The sequence below is a fragment of the Patiria miniata genome, unplaced genomic scaffold, assembly GCF_015706575.1.
Source record: "Patiria miniata isolate m_02_andy unplaced genomic scaffold, ASM1570657v1 HiC_scaffold_6, whole genome shotgun sequence".
In the NCBI taxonomy this organism is placed as follows: domain Eukaryota; kingdom Metazoa; phylum Echinodermata; class Asteroidea; order Valvatida; family Asterinidae; genus Patiria; species Patiria miniata.
In genome coordinates this window covers 14,601,439-14,614,298 of record NW_024037073.1, presented here as the reverse complement: position 1 = coordinate 14,614,298, position 12,860 = coordinate 14,601,439, and the positions used below count along the sequence as shown (strand labels likewise).

At 39.2% G+C, this 12,860-nt stretch overlaps 2 protein-coding genes across 2 annotated transcripts; one reads left to right on the top strand and one right to left on the bottom strand.

Annotated features, from left to right (window-relative positions):
* Positions 1 to 702: 702 nt before the first annotated feature.
* Positions 703 to 6,841, bottom strand: LOC119742588 (uridine diphosphate glucose pyrophosphatase NUDT22-like). The gene is made up of 4 exons (XM_038218685.1): positions 4,960 to 6,841; positions 3,796 to 4,004; positions 2,976 to 3,069; positions 703 to 1,899 (listed from the first exon to the last, which is right to left on the bottom strand). Exons 1-4 carry the CDS (start codon positions 5,518 to 5,520, stop codon positions 1,777 to 1,779), a joined length of 987 nt encoding a protein of 328 aa, XP_038074613.1. The 5' UTR covers positions 5,521 to 6,841; the 3' UTR covers positions 703 to 1,776.
* A 415-nt stretch (positions 6,842 to 7,256) lies between these two features.
* On the top strand, positions 7,257 to 12,733 carry LOC119742585 (radial spoke head protein 9 homolog). The gene is made up of 5 exons (XM_038218683.1): positions 7,257 to 7,644; positions 8,587 to 8,752; positions 9,051 to 9,180; positions 10,186 to 10,332; positions 11,726 to 12,733. Exons 1-5 carry the CDS (start codon positions 7,418 to 7,420, stop codon positions 11,884 to 11,886), a joined length of 831 nt encoding a protein of 276 aa, XP_038074611.1. The 5' UTR covers positions 7,257 to 7,417; the 3' UTR covers positions 11,887 to 12,733.
* Positions 12,734 to 12,860: the final 127 nt, after the last annotated feature.

Sequence of the window (12,860 nt, the reverse complement as noted above, 5' to 3'; positions counted from 1 at the left end):
ACTACAGACCCTCTTTAAAAGCAACACTGTGGTTGCAGCCTATTTATTTATTTGCATTCAAGTTTCATGATGGGTCTCCGGGTGTGGGGTGGTGCCTTAATGAACTCAGATTTTTACACCGTTATTCAGTTAGGCCACATTTAGGATACTTCCCACCAAAAGTAAACATTGGTAAGATGGTGGCCATCCAACCACTTCGCGCACGAATAAGGCCACCGCGCTCGCCATTTTTCCACGGTGGAACAACGAAAACAGCTGACCTCAGTGAACCGAAAAATATAAAACCTCCCAAAGTAGATTGGCTCTGTATCTGCTCAATCTTGCAAATTCTCTAAAAGTTATACATTTTGTGTTTTGAAGGATCTGTGTTAGGAAAGTCAAGAAATTTCCACGGGCGACATCATAGCCCTGCCCATTCGCAGACATGTGCGCACAATAATGACGGTTTTATTATAACTACAATTTACATATATATCGTATAGTGCAGATCGGGGAGTGTAAACTGAAAGGGGAAAAAACAACCCTTCACTAATTTCGTGCTCCCCACCCCCTGATCCAATACATCCCAATATTTATTTTTACGAGTGAACAGAGAAGCAACTCTCAAAAAATTGAGGAATTTCATTTACACTCATTTTATCCGTATTTTGGATGACTTAAGACTTTTGACATAACTTCTGGCATACAAAGAATGCGCAAATGTTTCATCAAACTTTTATCCAATGTATTTTATTACATCATAAAAACTCGCACATCTTGAACTTCATATCGTAGTCTAAAAGGTTTCATAGTATCTATAACTTCATACTTTGGAAATATATCATGAAGATAAGTTCATGGACATATGGATCTACAAAACCAAAATACTTTTTATTCGACATGTATTTTTTGAAAGGGAAAACAAGTATAATATTTTAGTACGAGTTGTAGTTGAGGTAACACTGGGTTTACTTTGGTTGGCAACATGCCATCAGGTTAAACAAAAGCTATTTTTTAAAACCCTGTTTTGAAAAAGTACTTTTATTGACATCTAGTCGGATATTGATGGCAAAATTTAGGGTTCTCCCAGACACATGGTGTGAGCTTGAATTCAAGCTTTAGGTGCATGTTCTCAAGGCATGCAACTTTTCCTCAGATCTGCTGATTTCCTTGTGTTTCACCTCTCATGAATGCCATTACAATTGAATAATACTGTACAAAGTCTTGTGTGATTTGGAGTTTCCCCGGTTTTTTTCTCTAAATTCCCAGTTGTGTGCCTGGTTCTCAGAGCAAGCAAAAAAACAATTAAAAAAATAGAACACCAAAATTGCACAATATTACTTTTTTTCATCAAAAATATACCTTACTACAATTCTTTAAAAAAATTACAGGGAAGGTCAGCTTAAATGAACCAACCCACACATAATTTATAACTCTTAAGACATACCATTAGCTGCCTAGACTGAAAAAAACAAAAACTAAAGCTCGATGTTACCTTGTGAATAAATCTTTACAAATGTTTCAATTATGTTGCAAAGCAAAAGCAGTTTTTATATACACATGTACATGTATGACATTGCATATACATGTATACAGAATAGTGTAGAAACAAGAATCTGAAATTCCACATGTGACCTATGTAAGAGGTTTGATGGTAGAGTTTAGTGGAAAATTCCACAATATATTTGTATATTCTTTTAATTAGAATACATGTTACATAATATTTGACTGTGGCATTTATCCAAAGTCAGGCCAAGTTTTTGAGACAAAGAGGCCAAAAGGGAGGATACACTGATGCTATGTTATGTTATTTTCAGAGTCTGACAGGTTGTTCCTTAGGGTAGTGTACAACTTAACACAGGCCTTTGCAGCTGGAGCCATCTCCTTCCACATGTCTGTACTTTCCAGGTAGAAAATATCCTGATAATAATCATGAGAAGAGAAAATGTGATTATTTATTGTAATGCTGAATTAGGCATATTCCTTATGGCTGTGTAGTGTGTACATCTTGCCCAGCAGTGTCTCAACAGCAAATATTTGACCATGAATAATGTCATTAGTCAAGCCTGCTCCATCTGGGCCTGTAGTACAAATGTTAAAGGCATATGATATATAGGATAATTTACATTTATCCCAAAGTAACCTAGCAAATAATTATAAAAAGGCTTATATGGATTTAAAGATCGTACTGGTACTAAACATCCCATGAAATTACTCCATCTGGCTTGCTGCCATTTAGAAGAAATCAAGAAATATAGGGGATTTCCAATGATCAGTCAATTGACAAAATAAAGAGTACATGTAATATTAACAAAATCATGTTTCGTGATCAAAAGATTGTGCATGTTTTTTCACAGTTTTCTTGAAAAGTGTCATATCCACTGAGCTAAAACTTCAACAGGCAAGGCTGTGAAAGTTCTCTTTTGGGTTTTTAGTGGTGGTGGTATTGGAAATGAACAAAATGCATGAAGAGCAAATGATCCTATATGCCTATGACATGGAATCTCTAATCAAGCATGCTTATTTTTTGGGGTGGAGTTTCTTTTACAGGGACCCGGGTACATGTACCCGTGTTTTACACCTAAAAGTGACCAACACTGAGAAATTTCAAGCTTTAAAAACCATTCAACAGTGTTACTGAGATGCTTCTATTTCTGGATTCTGCTGAGCAAAAGCTTTCAAATACATACAAGCATAATATAACATTTAGGGGTACTGAGTTCAGTTACAGAACTCAGTTAAGTAGGTTTTAAAGATGTTGGATAGAACCAAAAATGAGAGAAGGTAGAACAGGACTTACAGATTGAGGTTCACCCAATAACAAAAAAAAAATCAATCACCTCTTCAAATTTTGGCTTTACCCACTGTACTGCAACATGGAAATTTCCAACTTTTGTACATCCTCATTTTTGGTGACAGGTCACATTATATTTCTGTAGTGACTGCAGCAATATATTGTCTTGCCCGATGAAGACGGTCTGGAATTAGAAACTTACTGATAACTGAATAAGCTTGAGTGCTGTGGACTCTTCTGCTTCTGCTCCACCAGCTCTGTACATCTGCCTCACTTCACTGGAAGGCAGGGTACACCTGGAAAATAATGTGGCAAATCTCTTGACTAGCTGCAAAGACATTTAAGAGAGGATCGCTCCTGAAAGCTGCAAACTCCATGCACTGTGCATGACTGCAATGCACGGTCTCTCTTACAGTTTCAAGGGGCATAATGATGCCACAGGTAAAATAAAAGTGGCTTGGCTACACCTTCCTTACACCTGCAAATCTTCCCAAACCCAGGGATGCATTTCGACAGACCCAGGAGTGTAAGTATTTTCACTGTTCCCTTTTGATTTACCAGATTAAGTACCTATTTTTTTTTAGCTTTTATTTTAATTTCCATTGTCAAATATGAGGCATCAGTGTCAAAATGCTCTAAAACGTTCTTTTCGAACCTGTCACTAAATTCATTTCGAAAAGAGTTGTGGATTTATACAAGAGTCAACAAGATGTTTGTTTTAAGAATGCTTTCTTGCAGGCAGAGTGTTATAGTAGAGTTGGTATCATTGCCCGATTCCAGGGGGGGGGGTGTAAAATGTGCATAATGATCCTAACTGCACATACTGCATGTCTCTTGAACAGATAAGAGGGAACTATGCATCAATTGAACAGGAACAACGTAAAAGAATACTACATGTACATTTAGGTAAATGGAAATAATTTGCAACATGGCATCATTTCACTATACTGTAACTAAGAATAAACTTATTGGAGCAATACTCTTTTCCATTAGTAAACATCTCATGAACTGCACATGTATACCTGACAAAGAATTGCATATTGGGTCTTCCCGAGCTTGTGTGATTCCTTGTCACTCCCATCAGATGTGGTTCTTCAAGCTTGGACTTGGGAATGTTTATTTCGTCTCGGATCTCTCTCATCGCAGAGTCGACGAGCTCCTTACTGACATCAAGTTCTGAGATGTCCGACAAGGTGATGTCTTCCATTTTTGATGAGCCTCCCTTGACCTCCTACAAAAAAAAAGCAAATGCACGAAAATAATCTTTATACCAGAGTGACTTGGATGACTTGTTGTAAACTGTGGTCGAATAGTCCATACAAATCTGACAAAGCAGCAGATACTGTGATCAATGATTTTGATGCAATTAATTTGCCCCTTTCACATACCATCCAGTCTGACGATGGGCAATTCAACGCAAAAGCCGACATGTTGTCATTTCGCAACATACATGTACCTCATTGTTATTCCTAATTTGTAAACAAAAACATTTGCTTCTTTTAAAAAAAAGAAAGTGAAAATAAAATGTAGTACGTTTTATTTCTACTTTGATATTTTGAAAAACTTGTTTTCGTTTACGAGTTATGAATAATAATGAGATGTAAAACTGGGGAAGGGGCAATATAAGAAGCTTGTCTTTGCATGGCTATAATAAGGGCTTTATAGGTCAAGGAGAATGAACTTTGAGGCTGTTATAGCAAGTGATGAAACACTAGGCAAGTACAAAAACCAAGGACATATTTAAGGGGATTTCTGGAATGGCTTATTAACCTTGTGTGTAGGTTAATATTAAACACCCTACCCCGCAGCATTTGTCGGACTGACCCAAAATAACATCCCGAGGTCTTTGTGTCTGTTACAATGCATGTGTAAACTTTAAAAATGCATTCATTTTTCCTTGAAAAATCTCAGCCTTCAACAGCTCAGCCACCCACTTTTACTAGGATTGTACACGTGCAGATGCATAATTGTTAATATTAAACACCCTACCCCGCAGCATTTGTCGGACTGACCCAAAATAACATCCTGAGGTCTTTGTGTCTGTTAGTTACATGCATGTGTAAACTTTAAAAATGCATTCATTTTTCCTTGAAAAATCTCAGCTTTCAACAGCTCAGCCACCCACTTTTACTAGGATTGTAGATATGCAGATGCATAATTGCTACTGTATCTCAAGTATTTAATACCCCTGGTTCTGGATGTCCACCAGGTATATCCCATAATCCTTGTGCTTCACCGACACTGGAGCTTCGACGAATGAGAACGACACACTCATCTGCAGTGTGTACGAGCGAACCCACTCCCAAGGCATCCGACATGTAGGCCTGACTGTTGGCAAAGTCCTTCACTCCGGATTCTAAAAGCTCCGTGGCATTGTCCGCCCAGTTTGTCCCCATGAAGTTTTTGTAGCCAGTAATTCCAAGATGAAATGTGACCCCTGCCGAACAACTGCTACAGTCACCACCGTTGCTGTCGACTTCAATCGCATGGAACCGAAACTTGGATCCATTGTAAAGCCTGGGGTTGCTTTTCCTGCGGAGTTCCCAGATTCGGTCAATGTTGATCTCATTTGATGGCAGACTCTTACGGTTGTAGTCCTCGCTGAGCCTGACATGGAGATTCGATTGTGGGACACCAGGGAAGTTGGGTGCCGCAAATAGCAAAGAGAATTCTCCATCCATGCTATTACTAGTCGCTGCCTGTAAAGTAAAAAAAAAATTGATGATAAAGAGGATACATTCATTCATTATTTCATTATTATATAGTGGAATCCACCGACAAGAATTAGATGCTTTTACTACGGAGGTGTCACGATCACGCGCATGCTGCACACATTCTTAAAAATGAGGTGCACGCGCATTTTGTTATTCCTATTGGTTGAAGGAGCTGGTGTGCATGTACTACCGAGTGCGACTCGCGTGAACCTTTCACCACCACAGATAATGGCTGCCTCCGAATTTGTCAGATACAAGCACTCTCGAGTTGTAACCCTGTTGAAGTTTTTTGTCAGCGCCTCTTTGTACTGAGCTAGTAAAGCTGGTCCACTAGGGCACAGAATTCTATGCAATTGCAAATGATTCAGAAAGGCTATTCAATGGAAGTCTTTCATGCATCCAGTCTGCAAAATGGCCCGTATTTAGACATTCGCTGGTATTACAGAGCATTCCTCAACAGCACTGCCCTGCTCCACAGATCTTCATCAACATACAACCAGTCTAATTCACAGGTGACAGTGTGGTCAGTGAGTCAGCCATGTGCCAGTGGGTCAGTCAATCAGATAGGTGCAAAGAGGACACTACGCTGGCCCACAGGGACCAGTAAAAACATGCGATGTGATATTTTGGTTGGTGTCCTCTGACCTTCGATCATTGAATTCTCCTCAGAATGCATAAACTTAGTCATGCGCAGAGTCCATAACCACACACTGCCACATTAACAATGCATATGTGGGCCCGTTATACCAAAAGTATAGCACTGGCCCCAAATAAAGTTAGGCCAGCCTTAATTCCAACTGTAGTTGGGGCAGTCCCAACTTTTAGTTGGGTTGACGCTTTGTGGTTGGGGCATATATATGCCTCTGCTGGCCATGTCACTATAGCATCATCTCCCGACTTTGGGGCCATGTGTTCTTATTCCTGCATGGTAGCCTAGTTGTGAGGTGTAACATCACCATTATTTTTGTGACATCATGTATGAATAAATCATGATGCGACAGTTGCCAACAGGTTCCGCAGTCATGTTTCAAGTGACACAATCCAATCAGTGACACTGCATGCATGCAGAATAAAGAATTTTAAAGCTGTGCCAGTCACACGAGGCAAATTGATAGAAGGCACGTTTTTCAGGAAATCTTTGAGAAAAAAATGGCAGGCAAATTGATGATTCCCTGTAATGTTCTGAGGAATCACCATACCACAGAACTGGAGCACTATTGGAAATATGGGTTCAGTCAGATTGCAGTGCATTTTGCCTCTGGGTTGCCTTTGAAAATTGCGTCTCATATGGCTATAGACCTAGGCCTAGTTGCTAGTCATGGTATTGAACTGTTTTGGGTCTACATCAGTACATAAACTACACTGCCGCGCCACTAGTCATTTTGGCGAGTCGTCAACTTTGCGCGCGTATTTGCACACGTGCTTTTCTCTTGTCAGTGCACGAAAGCCAAACAATCTTCACCAGCTAGCTATAGCGCGCTCGAAGATTTCTGAAGTCAGAGCAGTGTCTCGACGTACGTAAGTAAATGCATGAGCCTCAGGCTCAGCCATGTCAGTATTTCGCATGATTTTGTGCAAACTAGGAGCGCATGCAGACCACAACATACAAACTACAAGACGAATGCATACGCACGTGTTAAGTGGTCGTGCTGAATGTGATTAATTAGCTGCTGATACTAGCAGGTTCCCATATAAAGTGTAATCTGCATGCGCAGGCTGAAGTTTGGGGACCCGACCATGCCAGAAAACTCATATGTGTCACGCATGCGCAGTGAGCCTTGACAACAGCCGTGGAAAGGAAAACAACTTTCTGAAGCTGAGATTTGGCACAACTGCATGAACTGTAGCTCGAGAATAAAACGGTCATTTTGTCTCGTTTCCTCTGTAATTTGTTGGGAAGTAAGCGGAATTTGTTGAAACGAAGAGAGCCATGGAGGCAGAAGGTCTTCATCTTAGTGTTGACTACGTTGGGTCTTGTGGAATTCTACTGAGTCCTGAACATAAAGCATCGCTTCAAAACTCGCTTGTGATTCTTCAAAATCATTACAAATTCAACCGGGTATTTTTCTGGGGGAAAATTTTAGGCATCAAAGGAGACTACTTCATTGCGCAGGGGACTGGGAATGATGAGTTAGCTGATAGAAAAACACTGTACAGGTACGTTGAAGTAAATTAAGGAAGATTAAAATTAAAGTGGGGCCTTGGTAAATTTAATCACTGTTTATCAATTGAATTTGGCTTACAAATACAATATCTTAATATAATTTCTAGTTTAATTTTTTTAAATTTTATTTTAACAAAGAATGGGAACAGAAAGAGTGAGTTTAATGGGCTTAAATCATAAATGAATAAGTTCATGATACTTCCACCGGACCGTTCATTTTTTTTACCAAAACATTCGAAAAATAATAAAAAATAGGCCTAACCCCCAGTGACCCCCCCCCCCCCAAATACAAAAGGCCTGGCCCTGGCCTAGGCCCTACAAAAAGGCCTAGGCCTACTCCACCATGCTCACCAGTTTTAAAATGTAGTGGATAGTTAGCCAGATATAAGCCAGCTAGATTGTACAGAGCCCTCTGTGACATAACATAAAACATATTAAATTACCAGCATCGTTTGTGCAATACCTGTGGCCGAGCGGATAGTGCGTTTACCTCATGTCATGAGTGACATCCCTGGTTCAAGCCCGGCTATTGACATTTTCGAGATTTTTGTTTTTCATCCCCAAAAATTAAGAATATTCTTCTTTTATTATTTCAAATTGACTTCAACAGTTAATCGCAGATGATTTTCTTCAAAGTCTCAAGTCACTGCACATGTCACTTTCAGTGCCTATCTGGCAAAATATTGTTAAAAGAAAGCTGGATCCAGCTAAATATCCACTGCCTTTTTAAAAACAAAATTTCTCATGTCGTATTCGTAATACGTGTCACTTTTCTGGCTAGCTACTCTTCCATGTTTTTGTCAGTGAAAAGTAAATGTCGTTAGAGAGATTAGAAGTGAGTGTAAATGTTTGAAAATCTTGTGAGATTTATTTCGATTTTCAGGTTTAAATCATAGGCCCTATAATGGTCAAATTTAACAATTTTCCTTTGTCAGCCTGGACTGTGTAACATGGGGTCTCCTGCCACAGGCAACCCAAGCCATCAGAGAGCAGTGCTCTGTGGTGAAAGGACGATTCATTGGTGATCCATCCCATGAGTATGAGCATGTGGAGATCAAGAGAATTGGTGAGGGGGAAGACGCAACTGAAGAAGAAAATACAGTGAGTTTCAGCCTTATAGTACCCTTTCCCAATGAAAAACAGTACTGGTACTTGAAAGAGGTTTTCAAATTAGACATTATTGAACCAGGTACAATGTAGCAGTCATTTCTTGCCATGCAACTGCAGTGTTTTTTTGGTTTTTTTTACTGATTTGACAAATTGTGGGAAATTATCCAAGTCCGACTATAGTTTCATCCTATTTCTACAACTGTTCTGTTCCATTGCTGCAGAATGCAGAGTTTACAATTGTATCTCGTGTTTAACCTGACTTGGCGTGGTCCTTGACTCCTTGATACAGATCATGATTAAAGAAGAGGATCGTCTTGCCTCTGTCATTGCACACATTGATGAGGAGGTTGCTGTGGTACCCAGGGGAGCCTATGTCAAGACACCACATGGCACTGTGCTCAAAAACCGCAGCTTTGAAGGTACGCTCGAACGAATAATACTCTCTTTACATATGAGCAAATGTGATGCGATCAAGCTAAATGAGTCGTTTGTCGTGAACTTTCATTTGGAGATTTCAGGCCAAAATAGGGCCACTTCATCACATTACTTCATCACATCTCTTGGTGTTCCGACGTCCATAATTTTTTGACTAAAGATGGTATCAGCGTGCGGTTTTCACATCAGAAATGTTGAGATTGTGCTCTTTTCAAATCTGTAAAAAAAAAAAAAAAAATTGACAAGGGTCGACAAACGACTCATTTAGCTTGATCTCATCAATGTGGATTGAATACTGCAGATCAAATTTGCCCAACTTCATACACTGGTTATACATGTATATATCCCTCCCCTCATCAGATCATTAAAAAAAATATCATTTTATAATAAAAATTAGAAAAAATATGAAATAAGCATTGTTTTCAGTGACCCTCGCCCCAATTTACTTGGGTGTGTTGGTTGTAATACTGGAAGGCTAACTGAAACATTGAGTCATCCCAGAAAGAAAGTCACAGTCTTTTTTTTTAAGAAAAAAAAAGGAGTATTAAAAAATACAAGTTGCGCTGCTTGGGGTTATTTTGTAATAAGAAGGAGTTATCCAGTTTCAATCCATCCTCTTACATTGAGATTGTTTTGGATATTAATGATGACCAGTGCCCACAAATGACCAACTGAAAACTCTAGGTACAAAGTGAACAAGCACAAGTTTACAGTAAACATATCAAATTTGTTGTTGCCTCGAAAAACAGTGATGATGTAGCAAGATAATGATGGCAAGAAACAATATGAAAATTGATAGATTTGTTCTTACACTGGAGGTAATACCTCCAGACTTTTTAAGTCCCAATCGACCAAGGCAATCACAAGTAAGGCTAGGTCCACATGGATCAACATATTTTAGCAATGTAGTGAACCTAGCCGCTTTGGCAATTGCTCAGTCCCTTATCACTGACCACAACTGTTCACCCATTGAATTATTGACAATCCAGGCTTGTCTGTGACCGAGTCCGGCAAGTTACACAACTACTTCCACTTCCGTGACCCCGTCCGTCTGAACGAGAAGACCTTACTGGAGAAGGCCGACCTGGATAAATCCATTGACTTCTTGGACCCCATCCATGAAGACATACCGAGAGGTGAGAAAGAAATCAGCAAAAAGTTGGCAGAATTACTCCCAGCTAAAAGAAGTCCCCCAGCCAAGGTTTAAGCCAGAGGGGGATCTAGGTGTCTTTTGGACACCCTACGGGCAGTTTAGACACCCAGTATGTACATTGTGTAATTGTGTGTTTGCCTTAAAGCACGAATTGCCTCGTACTCGTACTAGAACTCATGGCAAGGTACTTGTACTCGTACTCATGGATACTTACAAGTACTCAAATACATCACTGGATTCCACTCAGAAATTCCTGGTTAGATTGTAAATCCATACATCATATGGATTTGATATTAAGAGGAGAATTCAAGGAGTGATTGTTTTTTTTATAAAATTGCATATTTTTTTCTGGTCAAGTTCTGACAAGTCATCACAAGTCAGTGACTGGTTATCTGGGTTATCTGGTCCAAAAAACAAGCTATTTAAATCAAATGTGAAACAAAGGCAATTCCTTTCTCATTGTTTATCCGTTGTTACTTATTCATGGTCTTATTGGTGAAATGACGTGTGATTTGAGTTTTGATGGATTTGACGTTCGGATAGTTTTTGCTTAAAGTTGGAACTCTATCCTAAAGTATGCCCTTCACTAAACTTATTGTTACGTTCATTCGGTGAGGCCATCACAATTTTTCTATCAAAAAAAACCCATCGCGTTGAATACACTTGGGTCACCGTATTAATTTGGGGTCCACTTTTTCTCCTGTCCCTGTTACGTGACATCTATGATTTTATTATTGTGATGCACTCCTTAATACAGTCATTCTCCAAGAAATTAATGTAGTCATTCTCCATGAAGAGGTCTCTCTCAAATGACGTCACTTCCCACAGATTGCCACGTGCATCAGCATTTTGGATGTCAAATGTGCATGATGGGCGTCGGCTGTGCCATATTTCGAAGAAATTTCGAACAACATACACGCATGTTTAGAACGTTTTGCACACTGCGCGCACACGCACCTGATGTCGTTGAACAGGCAGTTTTTATGTTCCTACGAAGATGGCATCCTATGAGAGAGATCTATAGCAAACTATCCACCCAACAAATAAAAAATCTTTTGAAGTCATACATTCCTAATGATTCTTGAATGGTAAAATACAAAGTATCAAGGTAACAAAGCTATGAAAATTGTCACACTTCGGACTCTTAAGTTACAAAATGACTCATATACTACGGAAACTTTATAGTTATATGTCTGATGTAAGCTAGCCCTATTTCCCCAAGTGAGGAAATCACACTAGATTCACAATCGATTGGGTTTTTTTTGTGGCCTGTTTGTCGGTAAAGCTTCAGCCACTGAGATCCACCTTAATAGATATCTACAGTCATTATTTTAATTCTAAACATGATGTCTTTGTTTGTACCCGTTTCGCTTAAGGGTCCTGGAGTTTGAAGTTCGAGCGAGGCAGTGGACTGGTGTGCATCCAGAGTGCCCTGTGGCCCGGCTTGGCATTCTACCACGTCCCTCACACCCAGAAGTTTGGCTACGCCTACTTTGGCACCGGAGAGAAGAACAAAGATTTGCCATTCATGTTGTGAGAAGGCTCAGTTTCGTGTAAATGATGTACAGATTTCTTAGGTTTGTTTTTAACACTCTGCTTGAAAGGTTCTGAGGAAAAATTGTTGAATAATAGTTCACTGTTGGAAATGGACTGGTCCCTCTGGGTATATTGTGGTCATAAGCAACATTTTAAAACTGTTACAAGACTTGTTTTCACAGCCCATTTAACTCTTCAGGATTATTTAGATATATGGTGTGTCGAGGCACTTTTTGTTCATGAATGTATTGTAAAATATGCACTTGCAATACTTAAGGGTTGAAAACAGACATGTCAAATTTTAAGTGCCATTTGTATTTAACTGAATCCTCTGACCTTGAGAACGTATATGAATATTTTCAATTCTTAAGTTGCTTAATTTGATCCTTCTATTGAAGAGCATGTTGAACGATAAGAAGTTAGCAAGTGGAATTGAATGTTATTATATTTAATCTGAATTGACATTTTAAAATTGTTATACATTATGTGCACTTCCATTTTTCAAACAGTTTTGGCTTAACTGTTACATTACATAGACTAATCCCAAAACAACTTCATCTCTAGTTCATGAAATAATTGGGTTTAATTCCTGGAATAGCGCTGATGGCACTCATCACAAATATCTACACGTACATGTATGATGTGAATAAAGTAGCAAAACTTAAGTGGACTCAAAATTCATAAGATGGAAGATTGCTTAAATGAATTAAAATCCATTTCAAGGTCCACGTCTGTTGGCAGACTTGTCATTTTGACAACTGCTACATCTGTATAGCTGAATGTCCATGTTCATGTGTGTTTGCCTTAATAAAAACCAATATTTATCAGACAAGCAGTGTCGCATGTAACATTACTGTGTTGTGAATTACTTTTAATACTTTTCTGCTGGTGCATTGTATCTTTTCATTGACGAATCATTAGACCATTGAGTTGTGTGTGTGTGTGTGTTTGGGTGGGGGGGGGGTCAGGCACTAC